Source organism: Leucoraja erinacea, chromosome 31 (genome assembly GCF_028641065.1).
Source record: "Leucoraja erinacea ecotype New England chromosome 31, Leri_hhj_1, whole genome shotgun sequence".
Classification (NCBI taxonomy): domain Eukaryota; kingdom Metazoa; phylum Chordata; class Chondrichthyes; order Rajiformes; family Rajidae; genus Leucoraja; species Leucoraja erinaceus.
Window position 1 is genome coordinate 19,256,843 of NC_073407.1, and position 20,736 is coordinate 19,277,578.

Below are 20,736 nucleotides of genomic sequence, written 5' to 3' on the forward strand. Positions count from 1 at the left end.
GATTCCCACCTGCACCAATTCTATTCCAAGCAAAATTTCCATCAAAACCACCGAGATAAGCTGAAAATGAAACAGATGTGCATAGCAATTAGTATTCATTAATCAATCAATCAACATTAAAAAATACTTTTTTTTAAAGTAAATACTTTGCAACTTTTCAGTTTTGAAAAGATTTATAAAAGCAACATTATCTTAGTATAGTAAAAAAAATTGCCACCACAGCACATCAAAAAGAGTGCAATGACTAAATGGCAATTTTCCATTTTTCCATTTATTGAATGCTGTACATTCTAACTCAGCTTGTGCTGTGCGGTAGCATACACCCTTCAACAAACTGCACAATTTGCATATTGCTTAAATGCAATGCCAAGTTACAAACTAAAATTTAGTTTTGTCAACCATGCAAAGAATTTCACTGTGCATTTGGCATATGTGACAATAACTGCATCACTGAACCATCTATTCTTTCTCCCGAGACCATCAACCTCGTCAGCTGATTTATTTCATTTCAGGCAGTATTAAGGAAAAGGTAAGAGCATATGACACTGAAAAAGCTTTGGTGCAGAAATAGGCTAGGTATAGTAGTGAAGACCCGTGCTCCAGAACTAGCCACACTTCCACCAAACCTGTTCTAATGCACTTACAAAAGTTGCATCTAATCAACGAGGTGGAAAAATGAGCCAATAGTCTTTTGACAAAAGCAGCACCAATTCAATACAGCTCTAAGAGTCTGCTGTCAATAAGCGAGTTCGGTATTCCGATTGTGCATGATCAGGTCATAGGTCACTCGCCATAAACATTTTAGTTAGCGGATCTGCTGTGTGTTATCAGAACTTCGTTTTCATCCCTATTTTCCAGCTTTGATTCTTCTCGGTAAGAAAATACTGCTTTCAAACTATGAATTAGTTGTATTTATTGTTCCATTTTATAAAGCTACAATGATTTTGTCGTTTTTATTGATTTATGCGTCGGTGAGTGCTTTATGCTTCATGCTGCTCCGTGGGGTCGGGGTCCGTGGTCAAGCCCGGGTCTCGGGCGCTGAGGAGTTGCTGCTCGGCCATCCCCGTCCCCTCCCGGGTGTCCCGTCCCTGTCCAGAGGTGTTGGGCCGGGGCTCGCAACCGGCGGGGGGGGGGGGGGGGGGGGGGGGGGGGGGTGCTGGCTCCAGCGGGCCGGGGACTGCCGGCTGTGCGCCTCTCTCCTTCTGCAGTGGCTGTCGGTTTGGCCTTTATTAAAATCTGACAATGTGCACTTTAACCATATGTGATTTTTTTTCTGTTACAAATCTCAAATTGTGAAGTACAGAGGCAAATAAATAAATTATGGGTCTTTGTCCCAATTTAGGACAGGATCAAACCCAGGTCTCTGGCACCCATTATGGAGGGCACTGTATGTTGACAGTGCATGTCCTTGACAATGAGGCAGTATTTGACCAAATATGGAATAAAGCCCAAATAAAATTGAAGTCAGTAAGAATCACCAACATCCTTTTGTTACCATCGTTACCATAGACAAAAACATTTGATAATTTCATGGTAACTTCAAAATTAAACTACTGGACTATAGATTCAGACACAATTTCAAATTTAAGCACAAATTAAATAAATCTGGAACTTTACAAATAAAGTTAATCTTATTAAAGGTAGCCATGAAACTATCAGATTGTCATTAAAAATGCGCCTGGTTCACTAACATCCTCCAGGGAAACAAATTTGCTACTTTTACCTAATCTGTCCTTTATATGTCTCCAGACCATTGTGAATGACTCCTAACTGTCTCCTCAGCTTAGGGAAAATTAATAATGGGCAATAAATAGTGATTTCAACAACATCCATATCCCATAAAAAATTATTTTTTGGAATATATTTGAATACGCTTAGTTTAGATATTCAGCAAGGAAACAGGTCCTTCGGCCCACCGAGTCCGCACTGAACATTGATCACATGCCCATTAATTCTATCCTATACACTGGGAGCAATTACAGAAGCCAATTAATCTACAAACCTGTACATCTTTGGTGCGTAGGTGGAAACCGGAGCATTGGAGAAAACCCACGTAGTCACAGGGAGAAGATACAAACACTGTACAGACAGGACCCATAGTCCATGCCAACCTGTTCACAGTAATTCTATGTTATCCCACTTGCTCATCCACTCCTTTCATACTTGGTGCAATTTTGCAGAGGCCAGTTAACCTACAACCCCACAGGGATGTGGAGTAAACTGGAGTACTCGGAGAAAACCCACGATGTCACAGGGAGAACATGCAAATGCCACACAGACTGCGCCCGAGGTCAGGATCAAACCCAGGTCTCTGGCTCTGTGAGGCAGCAGCTCTCCCAGCCCAAATCTTAGGGATGTCAATAATCTTGTACCAACAAAGCCAAAGAATACATAATATGAACAAAAAAGTAAAATAAGATGAACATTTATGCCTTTTGGTCTATTATCAGAAACTTTAAACATTTCTTTGCTATTCTTCAAACCGTGAGGTTTGATTTCTTTTGAGTGTTAGTGGTAACAAAATGACTTTAATGGTACAATTATTTTAAAACTTTTCTTTAGAAGTTTCTTTACCTCCAAGAGCCAGAATCATGTGGCCAAGGGGTGGTCCACTGTCATCAATAAAAAACGTTTGTTTCATGTACAATGAAACAAATTGTCCATAATAAACTTCATCAAACCTGGGAGGAGAATTTAGATACCATAATCAATAAACTGCTGAAGAACAGGAAAATACTGAGCCGATAGTATAATGCTTTTTTTTTCATGACAAATCCACCAAAAAGATTGAGACTACTTTTTAATCACACAAACCAGACATCCCACCATTGACTCCATCTACACTTTATGCTGCCTCGGGAAAGCAGCCAATATGGCGACTTGTTCCGTCCCGTTCATTCCTTCTTCTTCCCATTTCCATTGGGCAGAAGATACAGAACAGTGAAAGCACGCACCACCAGACTCAGGAATTGCTTATTCCCCTCTGTTATCAGGCTTCTGAACATTCCTTCCATAAGCTAGGGTACAGTCTGTTTCATCCATACTCCATTGCAGACTTTGGACTCTCCAGAACTGGTTGACTACAGTGCTGTACTCTCCACTCCTTATCTTTCCTTTTGTTCTACTTATTGTACTTGAGTTTGACTTGATTATAATTATGTCGGCAGTGCCTGTCCTTGAATTATGACTTTTTAAACCCAAAAGAATCAACATAGTTTAAAAAAATAGAAACAGATGTGAAATATAAATATATGCTTTACACATTAGTGGTTCTGTTTTAAAAACAATATAAACATCTACATCCTTACATGGCCCTTGGTAATGGAGTAAGAGACCACAAGCACCTGAGACCTTTGATATCTTGCAAAATAGATAACTTGCATGAAAAAAAACACCTTTGGAACAAGCAATATCAACTTACACAATAGCTCGAGGATATTGCAGCCCCCACAGTCTGCTTCCAATTCCTAGGACAGTAAGGATGGCTAAAACCACATCAATCTGCACTGTGATTACAATTGGCATTTTCAGCAAATCAACCATTTTCCCTGTTCTGCAAGAAATAACAGGCATTTATACAGATGAGTAGAAAATATCTCTCAAAACCTCATCAATCACCCCAGAACCCACAGAAACTGAATAGAAGACACAAATATGTGCCAAATGTTGCAATTGTATTATCTGAATCGGTTCAAGCAGAAGTGTTTCAATACCAACAACCATAGTTAATACTCCACTACTTGCTTCATAAATTAGTCTGTAGATGTGAAATTGCACCACTGATGAACAACACGTACGTGTCAAATAAACAAAACTGCACAATTCTCATCCAATGCACCTCGTAGAATCCATAACATTAACTCTTAGCATTCACCCTTGCTGGAGATATATAATGTACAAGTTATCTATACAGTATCACTACAGTAGTTCAGTCAGGTTTATGGTGCAGTTGGTATCAACAGATATTTGGATGGATCAATCATCGTGGGGGAAACAAGGTTTGAAAAATGTCAAATTGAACAGATAGTGCAATCTACCCAAGTCCAGGCTTTATGATTTACCACATCAAGGAGCCCCGTAGAATCCATGTAAAATGTCAAATCTTGCAAGATATAATTTACTAATAGGCGTCCTTCATATTAAGTACAACGTTAATTTAAACAGATGGCAAATGTCTGTCCATCAAATTCTGAATTTATCCTGAACATCTCTAAAAGTCATGAGATCCACTGAAAAGAACATCTTACAACAAATATTTTATTACTACATCAGGATCAAGTTAATTATCAGTGACATGAGAAACTATAAGCCTGTATTAATTTAGTTGTGAGAAATATATAATGACTGAGTTTAACGGTTTAAGTACTCAGATGCATAGGCTGTACTGCAGGTAAATGTGAACACTAGTGTTATCATCTCTCAAAGTGGGCTAGAGATATTTTTAAACTTGAATGAAAGAGGCGACATGTTTCCAAGTTCCAAGATGTGGAAGGTGCATGGTGGGAGGTGGTGTGACCAAACATTAACCAGGGAGAGTTGACTGCACTGTCTGGGAGGAGGGAAGACAGATGGACTCAGTGGAGGGAGCAGTGGAAGGGGACAGTGGAGGAAGATAGGTATGGACACTGTGGGGGGGGGGGGGGGGGGGTGCTGGCAGTGGGGGGGGGTGCGGGCAGTGGAGGGGGATAAGCAGGGTGGAGGCAGTGGGGGGGTGGAGGGTGCAGGGGGTGGGCAGTGGAGGGGGGGACAGGGTGCGGGCAGTGGGAGGGGGGGCGGTAGTGGTGGGGGGGCAGGGTGCGGGCAGTGGGGGGGGGGGGGGCAGTGGGGAGTGGGGGGGGGGGGCAGTTTGGGGGGGGCAGTGGTGGGGGGCAGTGGAGAGGGGGGCAGGGTGCAGGCAGTGGAGGGGGGGCAGTGGAGAGGGGGGGTGGTAGTGGAGGGGGGGCAGGGTGGAGGGGGGGGGCAGGGTGCGGGCAGTGGAGGGGGGGCAGTGGAGAGGGGGGGGTGGGGGTGGAGGGGGGGGGGGCAGGGTGGGGCAGTGGGGGTGGCAGTGGAGGGGGGGGCAGGGGGGGCAGTGGAGAGGGGGCAGTGGAGGGGGTGGGGTGGTAGTGGAGGGGGGGGAGGTGGAGGGGGGGGGGGGGCAGGGTGCGGGCAGTGGAGAAAAGGTCCAGGCACTCTACGGTGGTGTTTAACCCGGTAATGCTCCGCTCGGGGTGGTCGGTTCCCGGACCCACGCTGTCACCCTGCTCCCCGCTCACATCACTTCACCTCACGCTGCTGCCTCGGGGTTTCCTTCACTCGCGGGCCCGTCTCCGCTGCGCGCTGCCGACGGCGCGGCCGTTGCCGAGCTCCCGCCCGCCCGCCCGCCCCGGCCTGAGGCCGCGCATGCACGTGGGACAGGCACCCCCCCCCCTCCCGGGCGGAGACTGCGCGGTGACGTCACCCGCTGCGTGGTCGCCGGGCAACCGCAATATGTCACGTGGTGGTGGTGGGGGGGGGGTCGGTCGCGGGCAGTGGAGAAAAAGTCCAGGCAGCCCAGACACAAAAGGCTGGAGTAACTCAGCGGGACAGGCAGCAGCAGCAGCATCCCTGCAGAGAGGGAATGGGTGACGTTTCGGGTCGAGACTCTCCTTCAAACCCACATATAGGGAGGTTGCACGGCCTCGAGGTCACGACCCGTGACCCGTACTGTTGCCAGGCAACGCCAACTGGAGTACACGCATTGAATGTCAGGTCAGCATTCACTGTGGCTGCCAGCACAGCCGGCCCTTCTTCTGTCCCAGCATCCGGACTCCACACTCTGGTTCCATGCTCACGGACAGTGTGGCCGCACAGAGGGAGACGGGGCGGAGGGCGGCCGTGGCCGGACAGCGCTGTCCCATGGGGTGCATTCCTTCGGCCGCTTACACCTTGCTCGGGTTCAGAGCACTCAGTCACCCTCCACAATTATGTACAGCACAAAAAATGATAATTTCAGCGGTTTTTAAACAGGTAAGAAAGTACACGTTCTCACCTGTTAAAAACCGCCGAAATGGTCAATTTGAGCTGTAAATAATTGTAGAAATCTGGGTAACTGTGAGAGACATTTATCTTACTTCATAATTCCAAAAGTGAGGAGAAATGATGATAGAGAGAGAGTGAAGTGAGAGCAGGCGGGTCAACAACAGTGGTTGGCGAACATTGGCCGTGCAGATATCAAGATCGAAAATATTGGGAACTATCGCGTTTGCTCACTGCATTTCATCAACAGTAAGGCGTTATTTGTGTTTTTTCTTGATTGGTATCTAAAAAGTTTCAGAAGTCTGGCTGTAAAATTTAAAAATCGCCCATGGTTCTCAAGTTGGTTTTTACATGCAAAAGGAAAACGCTTCTGAAGCTAAATTTATCATTTAAAAAAATCACAAGCCATAGATGGGTTTTGAATTACATTTTACTCAGATGCAAGCCAAAGAATGGCATGTTAGCTGTTAATTGGACATAATCAGCCTCAGCAAATTGACAATATCTTTGAAAGGGAGTGGGTATTTAAGCTGTCAGGACATTTTATTATTTGCCAAAATATACATCTCAATAGCATAATGATATAAAACTTATTTTTACACACACCACTCATAAGTCTGGAATTTTTTTAATGATAAATTTAGATTCAGAAGCGTTTTCTTTTTGCATGTAAAAATCCACTTGAGAATCATGGGCTATTTTTAAATTTTACAGGCAGATTTGTCACTTCTGAAAATGTTTAGATACCAAAGGGATCAAGAAAAAACACAAATAATGCCTCAGTTGATGAAATGCAGTAAGAAAACGCGATAATTACCAATATTTGCAATCTTGATATCTGCAGGGCCAATGTTCGCCAACCACTTCAACTGTCGCTTCTCTCTACTATCATTTCTCCTCACTTTTGGAATTCTGATGTAGGATAAATGTCTCTCAGTTATCCAGATTTCCACAATTATTTACAGCGTAAAAAATTGACCACTTCGGAGGTTTTTAACAGGTAAGTACGCGTTTTGTGTATTAACAGTGTATGCCGTAGGCTGTCATGTCCTCCACATGGATTGAGTTGCTCCGTACGTCACGCCCTTTGACCCGATGACCTCACTTGCAACCCCCCTATATTGGAGGAACAACACCTTATATTCTGCTTGGGCAGTTTCTAACCCATATTTATTGGAGGAGCAGCACCTCGTATTCCTCATGGGCAGCTCACAACCCATTTATATTGGAGGAACTGCACTTTATATTGCACTTGGGCAGCTTACAGCCCAGCGGCATGAAAGTAGACTTCTCGATCTATGATGAAGCCGAATTTTAGTTAAAAATATAAGAAGATATTAAATTGGCTTCTGGGCTAGCTTACAGCTTATATTTAGCCTCAAATTAGGTTTGCCTCAGGTTGCGGTGTGTGAGATAATAAATCCTATAACATTGTCTCCCAAGTGACAAGCAGAGAGGAGAAGCTAGAGAGATCTCTTTGATGTAAGATGTCATAAACCAAATGGCCAATGTTTATGACGGACAAAGTGCCGAGAGAGGAACCAGGGAAGTAGAAAGATAAGATGCCGTAAACCAAGTGTCCTATGTTTATGAGGGACCAAGTGACAGAGAGGAAGCAGCGAAAGAGCTAGGATGATCTCTTTGAAGATAAAATGACCTAACCCAAATGGCCAATGTTTTTAGTATATCTTGCACCATGTAAACAAAATGCCTTTGATGTGATGCATTCTGTGGAAACCTTTTCCTGTACCTCTGACCATGACTAATGTCTGTGGAATGTGCTAAGGGGACAAAAAAACCCTATTTAATGCAATATAATTCTGTTGTTCAGAGAAGTGGACCGAGGACAGGCAAGTGTCTACATTGGTCACTTAGTTGGAATTCTCGCTCCCTTCCATCGGCCGATGTTAAGTAAAGTTATGAACTATGAACAGTTTGTTTAGTGTCTGTTTATTAAGAAGCGAACCTGGTTTTGTTGTTAAGCTTTTTCATCTATTGTCAGCACCGAGTGTGGCGACCTTTGCATATCTTGTGCATACAAAACAAATAATCTCACCGTGACATGTGATAATAAAGTATCATTCATTCATCTTCAAGTAGCCGTCCCTCCCCCACCCAAGCTCTCTGGCGAGTCTCACTGCCCTCCTGATTCATTTTACTGTTTGTATACCTTTTTGTGACCTTACCCTCAGCCAACAATGAACCATTCCAGCAGGGTCTCGACCCGAAACATCACTTGTTCTCGCTCCAGCGCTGTTGCCTGTCCATCATTTTGTGTATCTACATTTCCTTGAGTAGCATATTTGATTTGTCGTTTTCACACCTTACCCATCCATATCTCTGGTCTTCCTCTTTCCTGACGCTCAGTCTGTAGAAGGGTCTCAACCCGAAACATCATGCATTCCTTCTCTCCAGAAATGCTGCCCGTCCGACTATGAATAATGGAATGATTTGGAAGAAGTCTCGCTTCATTCTGCCAACAATGGGTGGCAATCAATTAAAATTATATTGTACAATGTATAACTTTGGTCGACATAACATAAAGGCAATGCTGCAAGACTCCAAACAAACCAGGTTCATAGGATAGCAGCTTACATCAAGATTGAATATCCGATGTATCCAGGGGAGGTATCTAGGGTCCTTCCACTGCTGAAGCAGAGTCTGGTGGAGACGCCCCTCAAACAAGGAAACCAATATCACCCCAGGTGGGCACATGAGTAGCTGTGTTTTGTTTAGACAGATGGAAACCCTACTGAGTGTGACACTACTGCTTGTATAAACGCTGAGTATATATCAGTTTTTGCAGATTTTTTTGTATGGATTTTTTATTCTGAATAAAAAGTTTATTTTTGGGGGGAAAACGAGTGGCAAGAGTTTTAAATGTACACAACTTTTACACACTTTTGTACACACTTTTGAATGCACATACCAAAAGTATATTGATTTTTATATACTGTTTTTATAACATGGCAATAAGAAATTGCTGCTAGAAATCTGTCCAAATCACATCAAAAGCTTCAGTGAAGTCAAGAAGGTGCATCAGCGTCTGTTAAGGGACACAAATTGTGATCGTTTTCCAAGTTTTTTTTAGAATTAGTCTGCTGCATGTAATGCTAACTTTTAGCATTGTAGTGGCCATTTACAAATCGGCCTCTATAAGCATGACTGAATTCTTCAGCATAAAGCACAATTTTTCACTGTATTTAGTATCTTTGATGATCCAATATAAACAATTGTTCAATTACTTCTTATATCGAAGGAAGTCTAATAATGAACAAATTCTAACGTTTATTATAATCAAACTACCTGTCATTTTCAAAGCTTTTACTCACTATAGAAATGAGGAAAATTGAGTAGAACTGCAAGCTCCAAAATGAATTTAGATGGAATAAAAGTATATTGCAATGATCTCTACAGGACCCTTTCATTAGATACTCACATACATGCCCAAATTGTTTGCATTAATTGTCCAAAACAACAGATGTTCAAAACATATTGCATATATATATATATATATATATATATACACACACACACACACACATATATATATATATATATATATGTGTGTGTATATATATGTGTGTATATATGTATATATATATATATATATATATATATATATATATATATATATACACATACATATATATATGTATATATATATATATATATATATATATATATATATATGTATATATATATATATATATATATATATATATATATATATATATATATATATATATATATATATATATATATATATGTGTGTGTGTGTATATATATATATATATGTGTGTGTGTGTATATATATATATATATATATATATATATATGTGTGTGTGTGTATATATATATATATATATATATACATACACATATATATATATATATATATATATATATATATATATATATATATACACACACACATATATATATATATATGTGTGTATATATATATATATATATATATATATATATATATATATATATATATATATATATACACACACACATATATATATATACACACATATATACATACACACATATATACATATACACACATATATACATATACACACACACATATATATATACACATATATACATATATATATATACACAAAATATATATATATATATAAAATATATATATATATATATATATATATATATATATATATATATACATACATATATATATATATATATACACATACATATATATATATATATATATTTATTTATTTAAACTATTACAGTTGAGGTGTTCTTGATCAAACAAATATCCTAATTTCTCCGTTTGTGCATTCCAAAAACAAGCTCTCTTGCTTTGCCCAAGCCCCAAAGTATTGCTTAAAACCCCCAAAATAAGTTTGAGATTTGATCTCTTCTGGCAAAATTTCATCCATTTGAAGAAGCCTGGGATGTTTGTTCACTATAAAAGACTGCAAAATTGTAGACAACCAATTTATATATATCTGTTAATCCTATAGGGTTATGGTCGCCAGCTTCGATGTGCATATGAAAGGTCTCCAGTCTGATCCTGAGTAGACATGTTTAGCCTTCTGCTTCAAGTTTTGAGAAGTATGTAATTCCGCCCATCCCCATGAAATTTTCAACAGTTGCTCAAAATTCTGGATAGAGGCACAGTGGCACAGCTAGTAGAGATGCTGATGCACAGCTCCTGCAATTCCACGTCAATCCTGCCCTTTGGCCCTGCCTTTGTGAGGTTTCCACATACTCTGTGAGCATGTGCATTTTCTCTGGGTGTTCAAGTTTTCTCCCACATCCTAAAGATCTGTAGGTGGTAGATAAGCTAGCTATTCAATTGCTTATAATATGGATTTGAGTAGTAGAATCTGGGCAGGTAATGGGAATTTAGGGAGAATAAAATGGGACCATGTTGGGTTAGTGTAAATGAGTGTTTAACAAGTGGTGTGCTCACTGGACCAAATAACCCATTTCTGTGCTACTGTACCCGATAGTCACTGCCATTTTAATCAAACACACTCAAAGGAAAAAAGTTAACACTTTATTTGGTCAAGTGAAAAAAGCATCAGCTGCTTTATTTAAATAAACCAGATCCTTTCATATGGAAAGAGCTATTACAAATCACATATTTGAAAGGACAAACAATAGGTACTGAACTGTAAACCAGAGGCTAACACCCACCCAACCAGTCAGCCTCATCAATAAATAACTCCTCAGTGTACACAACATATCCACTATCTGCCCTTTCAAATATCAAATCTACACAAAAACACAACAGATAAGGCCAAAAGACTATTATGCACGTTTCTGGTTACAAACAAAAAATATATATCATGGTAAATATGTTTAAGGTAACTCGTTCAGAGCTTCTAACTCTTCTTGGAATAGAAGTGTGACATTTATAAAAAAAATATAAAAAGATATTGAGCTGTGTGGTTCAGAAAGATATATTTACTCAAAAATACACTTGAAAATACATGATGTAAAAAAAAAATTTATCTGCTTCTCCTCCTACAATAACTTTGATATGAGTTTTAATAGTTATAAACATAAAATGCTAAACAAATAATGTGCCAGCAAAGCCGCAGTAAGTAAAAGTTTCGCTGTTCTGGTTCACATGACAAATAAACACTCCTGACCTTTAGTATATTTCTCCTTCCCATAACACACATTTTTGACCAAGAAATATAAACTCAATTAACTGACAAGATAAAATAATTGGCTCCATAACATGGGCAAATAATGACAATGTTAGAAGTGGATCTGCATCAATCGTGCTAACATGTGCATCACAAAGGAGAGTTTTTAGCAATTAAATTCAGACAGTTTTGGGAATTTCTTCCATTAATCTTGAAAGCTGGGCTCTGACAATATTTCTGGATGGGTTTCCCTTCAATTTCAAACCTACAGCATCTCTGCCTCTTGTTAAATGAGCTACTGTACATCATACAATCAAAACTACAATTAAAAACATGTAAATACCTACCTAATGCTGTACATTAATTAAGTCAGATGTTTGAGAACAAGGAACTCAAGCCAACATTTGCAAATGTATTATTTAAGATAAAAGTCAACAGATTTTTGAAAACGTGCACGGGTCTTTTGGCCCCACCATTACACAGTTGTCAAGACAATATATAAATAATTGATCATTGTGAAACATGCCCAATGCTGGTATGTTTCAACACATAAGTACATATTAAATAATGTAGTGTTCAGGAGACCATTGATTCAGAGGAAGAACTCAGTGGGACTGCTTCACAATATAAACTCAATTAACTGACAAGATAAAATAATTGGCTCCATAACATGGGCAAATAATGACAATGTTAGAAGTGGATCTGCATCAATCGTGCTAACATGTGCATCACAAAGGAGAGTTTTTAGCAATTAAATTCAGACAGTTTTGGGAATTTCTTCCATTAATCTTGAAAGCTGGGCTCTGACAATATTTCTGGATGGGTTTCCCTTCGATTTCAAACCTACAGCATCTCTGCCTCTTGTTAAATGAGCTACTGTACATCATACAATCAAAACTACAATTAAAAACATGTAAATACCTACCTAATGCTGTACATTAATTAAGTCAGATGTTTGAGAACAAGGAACTCAAGCCAACATTTGCAAATGTATTATTTAAGATAAAAGTCAACAGATTTTTGAAAACGTGCACGGGTCTTTTGGCCCCACCATTACACAGTTGTCAAGACAATATATAAATAATTGATCACTGTGAAACATGCCCAATGCTGGTATGTTTCAACACATAAGTACATATTAAATAATGTAGTGTTCAGGAGACCATTGATTCAGAGGAAGAACTCAGTGGGACTGCTTCACTGATTACATGAGTGTTTCGTGAAATGCATTATAGTTTTTCTAGCAAACCAATTGCTCTTTTTGGAGGGAATCTTATTTATATATAGAGAAATCCATTCTCTTTTGTTGATTCTGTAGGCTATGTTGAATCGGGCAAATATGCCTCCAAAAAAAAATACTGGGAAGCAAAGTATAGACTTCCTGCTCATAATAGTCTGACAGAAGCTCTAGACACCAGGAACTGCAGATGCTGGAATATTGAACAAAACGCAGAATGCTGGAGGAACTCAGTGGGCCACACCCTCCACAGATACTGCCTGACCGGCTGAGTTGCTCCAACATTTTGTGCTTTGCACTAAACAATAGGAGACTGGCAGGAAAAATAATCCACCAGGTGGCAATTTAGGCTATGGGTGACAAACCTCAGGGGCCAATTCTTAAGCAGTGTTGCACATCCTTACAGTGTTCAAGAAAATGAGCCCAAGAGTAATATGCCTAAAGTATTGGAATACAACAATTATTTTGGTTGATGGATTAACGTACCAGTGTCAGACAATAGACAGTCAAGTGGATAGTTACAAGGATCCAAGTTCCAGATCTGCCCACCACCTAACTCATCAGAAACTCACCTTGGTCCACATCATACTTCATCTCTTGGCAAGAAGAAGAAAAATAAGTAAATGGTGTACTCATCTCAGGAGCATATCTTGAAAAAGATGAATGAGCTTTGGCATCATCATCATGAAGAGCTTTAGCATTTCAGAACACCGTACAAATAAGCAATCCATCAGTATATCCTCTTTCTCCCATCAAAACTTGAACCTGCTAGCACACAGAGGTCTCATTCATCTGCAAAGGTAAAGATCACCATCATGCAATGCTAATTTCCGAAGGATCATAATGCGACATAATACCTGATGGTGAGCAATTTACAGAATGCTATTTTCCAATAGAAGCTGTGTGAATAGCTAAGGTTCTTCAGCAATATTTTACAAATCAACAATCCTCCCACCCACTCGCCCGATTCACTTCTAAATGTTGACTTTTTAAATTGACTATGCCAGGTATCAAAGTAAATTTCTTAAACAAAGTAAATATGGAGTCACTTTTTCTAACAAAGCATATGGAAAGCTACCGACAAATCCAAAAAGAAAGGACTGCAGATGCTGGTTTAAATCGAAGGTAGACACAAAATGCTGGAGTAACTCAGCGGGTGAGGCAGCATCTCTGGAGAGAAGGAATGGGCGATGTTTCGGGTCAAGACCCTTCGTCAGACTGATGATAGGGGAGGGGGCTGGACAAAGATAGAATGTAGTCGATGGTGGTAAGACTGGTAGGAGAACTGGGAAGGGAAAGGGGATGGAGAGAGAAAGCAAGGGCTATCTGAAGTTAGAGCTGTCAATGTTCATACCGCCAGAGTGTACCTCACTACCCAAACGAAATATGAGCTACTGGTCCTCCAATTTGCGCTGGGGCTCACTCTGACAATGGAGGAGGCCCAGGACAGAAAGGTCAGATTGGAAATGGGAGGGGGAGTTGAAGTTCTGAGCTGTCAACTTCTCTACATCAGCGCCAGGTGTCAAATTCTCTACATCGGTGGGCAGAGATTCACTTGCATCTCCTCCAACCTCATCAACTGTATCCGCTGTTCCAGGTGTCAACGTCTCTACATTGGCGAGACCAAGAGCAGGCTCGACGATCGTTTCACTGAACACTTCCGCTCAGTCCATCTTAACCTTACCCGATCTCCCAGTGGCTAAGCACTACAAACCCCTTCCATTCACAATCTGACCTTTCGCCCCTGGGCCTCCTCCATTGTCAGAGTGAGGCCCAGCGCAAATTGGAGGAACAGCACCTCATATTTCGCTTGGGTAGTTTACACCCCAGCGGTATGAACATTTACTTCTCTAACTTCAGATAACCCTGGCTATCTCTCTCCATCCCCTTCCCAGTTCTCCCACTAGTCTTGCTGTCTCCGATTACATTCTATATTTGTCCAGCCCCCTCCCCTGACATCAGTCTGAAGAAGGGTCTCGCCCATTCATCGCCCATTCCTTCTCCCCAGAGATGCTGCCTCACCCGCTGAGTTACTCCAGCATTTTGTGTCTACTTTCTCCTGGGTACTGATTATAGTGGGCATACCTAACTTGAACATGTGGTTATCATTATCTAGGTAAATATACATTGAAAAATTGGGCATAAAATTTTATGTTTCAAATCTAATGAAAGGCTAGAGTTATGTTATGACAGGCTAGAGTTATGTAATACTTGCATGTACTTGACAATGAATACGAATTCAACTTGAGATTCCTCTTCACTTAAGAAATACACAAGATCAAAATTGTTTTGTAATTTAAATTCAAAATTCAGTTACTAGAAGTCTTAATGGTAGAACACATTTTTCAGGCTCTCAATCACATGATTATTCTCTGACCTGATCCCTCCCGATTCTTCAGCGAATTACATAAAAAGAGAAAATTCTAAATCCATCATGTGCAGACAACAGAAATTATCCTGAATGCCACAACATTGTAAAAATATCGATCTAACCGCTGAATTCTTTACCAATTCACGCAGTGTTAAGGGATGCCAAGATTACATTACACAATAAAAATATGAAGATGGATTACTTTTAAATTTGCCCGCGGCTAAGACTAATGGCTGCTTTAAAATTAAACCCCCTCAAGGGATGATGTTTTATGGTGACTCCTGATTAACCCTCGTTGCTTTTCACAAAATTAAAAAATTCTCATCCAATATTTAAAAATGATACTAAACAAAAAACATGAAGTTGGAACTCTCAGAGTTGAAATGTTAACAATTATGACAACCTTTGCTACAGCTACTGTCTCTGTTATATTCAAGCAAACAGCCTGGATTGAGCAGCTCAATACAATTAAGAGATCTACAGTGGAGGCGAGGAAAGACTGCTCCACAGCTTAGTAAGAGGTCATATTCAGTTGTGTGAAACAGAATAACTTTGAGGTCTTTCTCTTGACAACTCATCTTTCAGCAAAGATACTAGTCCGGGTTAATTCCTTACACACGTATTCAGATTAGTTGTCTAAACCAGTTGATTAGCAATAAGAATGTTAACGAAGTGACCCCGGCTGTCAGGGATTCCCGAGGAATGTGCCACACATATCACGTTTCGTGTTATCACATAGTTACAGTACTAATTCAAATCCCGCAATAGTGCCAAACAGATCGTTTTGTGTCAACATAAACGATAACTGCAAATAAGCTGAACTATATCCTTCCTGCCACATTTGATCAACATAATGGAGGGCAAAAGTCATTTAGTTATTTACCAGAAAGTAAACTGTAAAATTGAATTCCTTGGATTCAAAAGCAATTTTGTCATGGAATTCAGTTCATTACAGACAAATGGAGACCAAAATTCATAATTGTATTTGTATATTGGTGAACTATGTACAGTGGAGTGCAATATTCCAAATTATAAAGGTAAGGATAATTCAGCCTTACAGGACTGTCTGCAGTAGTCCATCAACACCGATGCCAAAGTTGCTAAGTTATTGAAATGCGCGCAAATACATATGCACATTTATTTATTATATTTCTCCACATGCACTATACATGTCATGACTTAAAAGCATGGTACTATTTTTAAACAAATGACTACTTATTCCTCATTTTGTGTCATGCTCCTCCACAAAAGGATTCTTAATTTGCAGAATCAACAATCTTTCTCCTCAATGTTTAGCACTTACAGGAACGACAGTGCTGGATATGAATGATTTGTATTCTGGATATTGAGATGTGCGCACAACATCCAATTCAAATGGTTCAATTAACTATACTGGAAATACAGCACTGCTCATAGCCCATTCTCACTTGTCACGGACAAAATATTCTGCATGAAGTAAAGTCTAAACAGTCAAACTCTAGGAAAAGAATGACAGATGCCCTCAAAGTTGCCAGCCAGCTCCCATTGCAAATAATCAACAAACCGTTTCTTCAATATTCAAGGGGGAAAAAAAGTGCTATTGATTTTTGTATACAATTTCAATAGTATATCCTTATTTCCACACATTTGTCCACTTACTGTGTAAAGAAATGAAGTAAGCCATCAAGCAACTAATAAAACTGCATTCGATAAATGCCATTTCTCCAAGTAATAGTTTGTGTAAATGTAACTTAAAACTATGCTGCAGTCTTGAACTAATGGTAAATTTGACTTCTTCCAAACTACTACGGTGGGAATTACATTTTTCAGTCATTATGAAATTGAAAAGTCGAAATGCACTACATCTTGGTTAATCTTATTTTTCAGTACATGACCAACATATATATAAATGGATTGTCAGGTGACAATGTACAACTGTGTCTCTCTGCACGAACGTCACAGAAATAATTTCTATATTCCAAATCTCTGATTTTGTCTCCGTTCACAAAAGAACCAATGACTAGAAGTTAGCTGATGCACCATGCTGTAATGCCACGACGTAGGTGCAACATACTGTACAAGAAAGGAAACCAGCACATGTTAACAACCAGAACTCAGTACAATTCTTCTACGTATCCATCCTGCAGCATTCCAAATGGATACTCACTTGCCAAAGTTGGTTACATATCCTGAATTCAACTGTGGATACTGAATTAATAATCATCCTCTCGAGAAGTACAAAAGCCTCAAGTTCATATCACCTTGTACTGGTATCAGTTTTACTCTCTGCTTTTCAAGACCGAGCAGCAAATGAAACAGCATTTTTTTTTAAAAACGAAGTCTTAGCATTCCAGAAATCCCGGGTCCGTTCTGATTATTATATATATTTAGATATATATCATTTTTTGTTAAACTGTAGGGGATCCTTATGCTTCCCCATCTTCTGCTTTAATGCCATGGTGCTCAACTGGTCCAGTTCAGAGAGCTCTCTCCTGTGTCACAGCATCACTGGCTGGGTCCTGAATGTTTGAAACATTTAAGGTTGAGCTTTCTTCTCCATGATCAGCATTAGAAGTGGCTGGTTCCACCTTCTGGGCCAGGTTGGCAAGCTTCCCCTGCTGATGCTGTTCAAAGAATTTTTGGGTCAACTGCAGCACCTCCGCCCGCTGTTTAGCCTATGAAAATAAATGAAGACTCTTTGATTTTTTTTTTTTACTATACAGCATAATGCACACACCAAGATTTACATTAATATGACTTTGAAGCAGAATTTTTCTCTTTAGGATCATACTAACCTTCATCTAATCATTCATTCATCTTTTTGAATCATGGCAGCAAATAAATAATTAATTCTCAGGAATGTGCGCTGTTTGACACTACGGCCTTGAAACAGAAGAATTTTAGTTTTTTTTGGAAGGTTTGCAACAAAAAATCATCAAATTGATTACTGGGATGGAAGGTTTGATCCAAGAAGAAAAGTTAAGCAAATTAGACCTTATCTTTTTTGCAGAAAAATGAGAGGCTATACCATTAAAACGTACAAAATTCTTACATGTCTTGACAAACAAAATAGAGAGGTTTTGTTTTCCCTCTTGGATAGCGAGCCCTGATTGTGATGTCTGCAACCAGGAGTCACAGTTGTAAAATAAGGGGTTGGATATTCAGGAGAGTGAGAAATAATTTCTTTATTCAGATGGCGATGAATCTTTGTAATTCACTACCCAAGTGGAGGACAGCATTCAAGACATAGATCAATAGATTTTTAAATATTGAGGAAATCATTAATATGGGGTTATTGCAGGAAGATGGCGCAAAGATAAAAGATCAGCCATGATCTTACTGAGTAGTCAGGGGACTGAACTGCCTAATCCCATTTTTATTAATCTCCATGAATCTCATGAAAAGCTTTAGGTCAGCTTTCCCATTTAGGAAAGAACTCATTATAAGAAGATGTTTTTCTTTAACTTTCATATAATAGCTACCTACATAACCTGCAAATGCCACCAGCTAGGTAGCTTACTTCACACAGCCAATGTAAAATACAATTGTTTCTCTGGTGTAGAGTGGAAAATTGATGTAAGCCGTCACCAAAAGAAGGACTCTTGTGAGAAAATAGGGATGAGACAGGAAGCAGAAACATCTTTAAATCAGCTCACCTTCATATCTTCTTCTCCTCTTTCAGAGTTGCAAGCTCGAATAGTAGGTACTGAATTCTCCCGAGTCGAGCTGTGCATTCGAGGCTGGCGTATTGTCATAGGAGGTGCAATGGGCCCTTTGTTCATCTGCATCACAGGACGTTGAATTGGAGTAGGATATGTTCCTACACTGGGAGGCCTCATGTGCATGATCATGTTGCCCTGGGGTGGAGGTGGCATCTAAGTAAATTGATGGGAAACAAAAGAAAATTAAATGGTTTAAGTGTCTCATGTCAGATACTGTTTACAAAATACACTTACGTATTTCTTAAGATAAAATGTAATTGTTCAAATTGTTGATTGATTCCTGGGATGGCAAGTTTGCATGATTGCCATACGAGGGAAGGTGAAGCTGGCTGGGTGTGAGCTCTTTTTTTCCAATGATCTAATTGAAACAAGTTTTTAAAGAGCTTACAGGTAGATGTAGACTGATGATTCACCTTGCTGGGTGTCTACAACCAGCTCTCAGAGTTTCACTTTTAAGGACATAGAAACATAGAAATTAGGTGCAGGAGTAGGCCATTCGGCCCTTCGAGCCTGCACCGCCATTCAATATGATCATGGCTGATCATCCAACTCAGTATCCCGTACCTGCCTTCTCTCCATACCCCGAGAAGGGGGACCATGAGAAGACATTTTTTTCCCCAATCAGAGAATAGCAAATCTCTGTGATTTTCTATCCAAGAGATCTATGGAGGCCCTGTTTTTGAATCTAAAGATACAGATCAACAGAATTTTCAATTTGAAATAAATTAGAGATTTGTGGTAAGTGCATGAGAATTTTGTCGCATGAGATCATCCACAATTTTAGTGAATGGTGAAACAGAAGCGAGGCTTATTCCTGTTTCAACGTTTTACATCAATGCTACTTGTAAACAAAATGTCACATGCCTCAATTGAACTTCAAAACACATATTCCATCCGGCCAGTTGAGATAGTTGAAGCATTCGTCTTAAATTTCCCAGATCCTCTAGGTTTTTTTATAAATTTCCATCATATATTATATATAACTATTAAAACCCTCTTCGTTAGTTAGTTAGTTAGTTTGTTTGGTTGTCAGTGACATCTCCTCCAAAACCCGACGTGGTAACGGAGACATTTTTACATATTCCAGTAGAGATTTACCTCATGAATTCAAAATCTCCTCATCTGAAAAATTGGTTGATTATATCCAGAGTTTTTTTACTAAAATTTAAAATCTAACTGAATCTGAAGCGAGCTGCATGACGTCACAATGCCTTTGCTCCTCGCGACCAGCTGCGCAGACTTTTCAATGCGCAGCCGGTTACGTAGCCCAGCCGCCCTCCCCCTCCCGCTCTGGATTGAAGCCCTTGAACACGTGATTAAGTCGTGCAGAGCGCCCCGCTGGGCTTCTTGAACAACATGATGGTGGCGGTCGTTATTGCAGCGTGGGCGAGGACAAGCACAGTTGAAAAGTCGTTGTCGCGTCCGTCACAGGGGCGACCTCCTCTCCGTCTCCCCCGCCCGATCGTCTGTCACGCTGGTGAGTGACCTGCCGGCCCTCCGCTGATTTTCACTGTCCTTAGAGCGCTGCGGGCCTCGCTCTGGTCAACGACGCCCGCAGCCTACTTCGGGCCCGACTCCTGATGGGGCCCCAAGTGCCGCCGGCCGTAGCGCCCGCCCACATCACTGCAGACAGCTGTAGCGTCCCGCTCCACCCACAGCCCTCACTCCCTCAGGGCTGAGTCCCCCCCCGCCATAACTCGCAATCCGACGGCCAACCCGAGAGATGCCGACGAACATCCGAGTGCGACCACAGTCCAGCCACATCCCCCATAACTTCCTCCCCCTCCC

At 40.3% G+C, this 20,736-nt stretch overlaps 2 protein-coding genes across 4 annotated transcripts in view; both read right to left on the bottom strand.

The window, feature by feature from the left end:
• Positions 1 to 5,388, bottom strand: part of pomt1 (protein-O-mannosyltransferase 1) — a 28,649-nt gene extending 23,261 nt beyond the window's left edge. The window contains exons 1-4 of the mRNA XM_055660187.1: positions 5,266 to 5,388; positions 3,422 to 3,553; positions 2,575 to 2,681; positions 10 to 60 (exon numbers count right to left, since the gene is read on the bottom strand). Of these exons, the coding sequence (XP_055516162.1) occupies positions 10 to 60; positions 2,575 to 2,681; positions 3,422 to 3,543 (280 nt within the window). The 5' untranslated portion in view covers positions 3,544 to 3,553; positions 5,266 to 5,388. The remainder of the gene's footprint in view (positions 1 to 9; positions 61 to 2,574; positions 2,682 to 3,421; positions 3,554 to 5,265) is intronic.
• A 9,843-nt stretch (positions 5,389 to 15,231) lies between these two features.
• The window catches only part of prrc2b (proline-rich coiled-coil 2B), a 52,489-nt gene continuing 46,984 nt past the window's right edge, over positions 15,232 to 20,736 (bottom strand). For 2 of the 3 annotated variants that reach the window (XM_055660189.1, XM_055660188.1), the window contains 2 exons: positions 18,883 to 19,101; positions 15,232 to 17,901 (listed from right to left, as the gene is read on the bottom strand). In XM_055660189.1, coding sequence (XP_055516164.1) covers positions 17,704 to 17,901; positions 18,883 to 19,101 — 417 coding nt within the window. In that variant the 3' untranslated portion in view covers positions 15,232 to 17,703. Of the gene's footprint in view, positions 17,902 to 18,021; positions 18,110 to 18,882; positions 19,102 to 20,736 lie in introns of all 3 variants that reach the window. The other variant, XR_008725985.1, reaches the window with a different exon arrangement.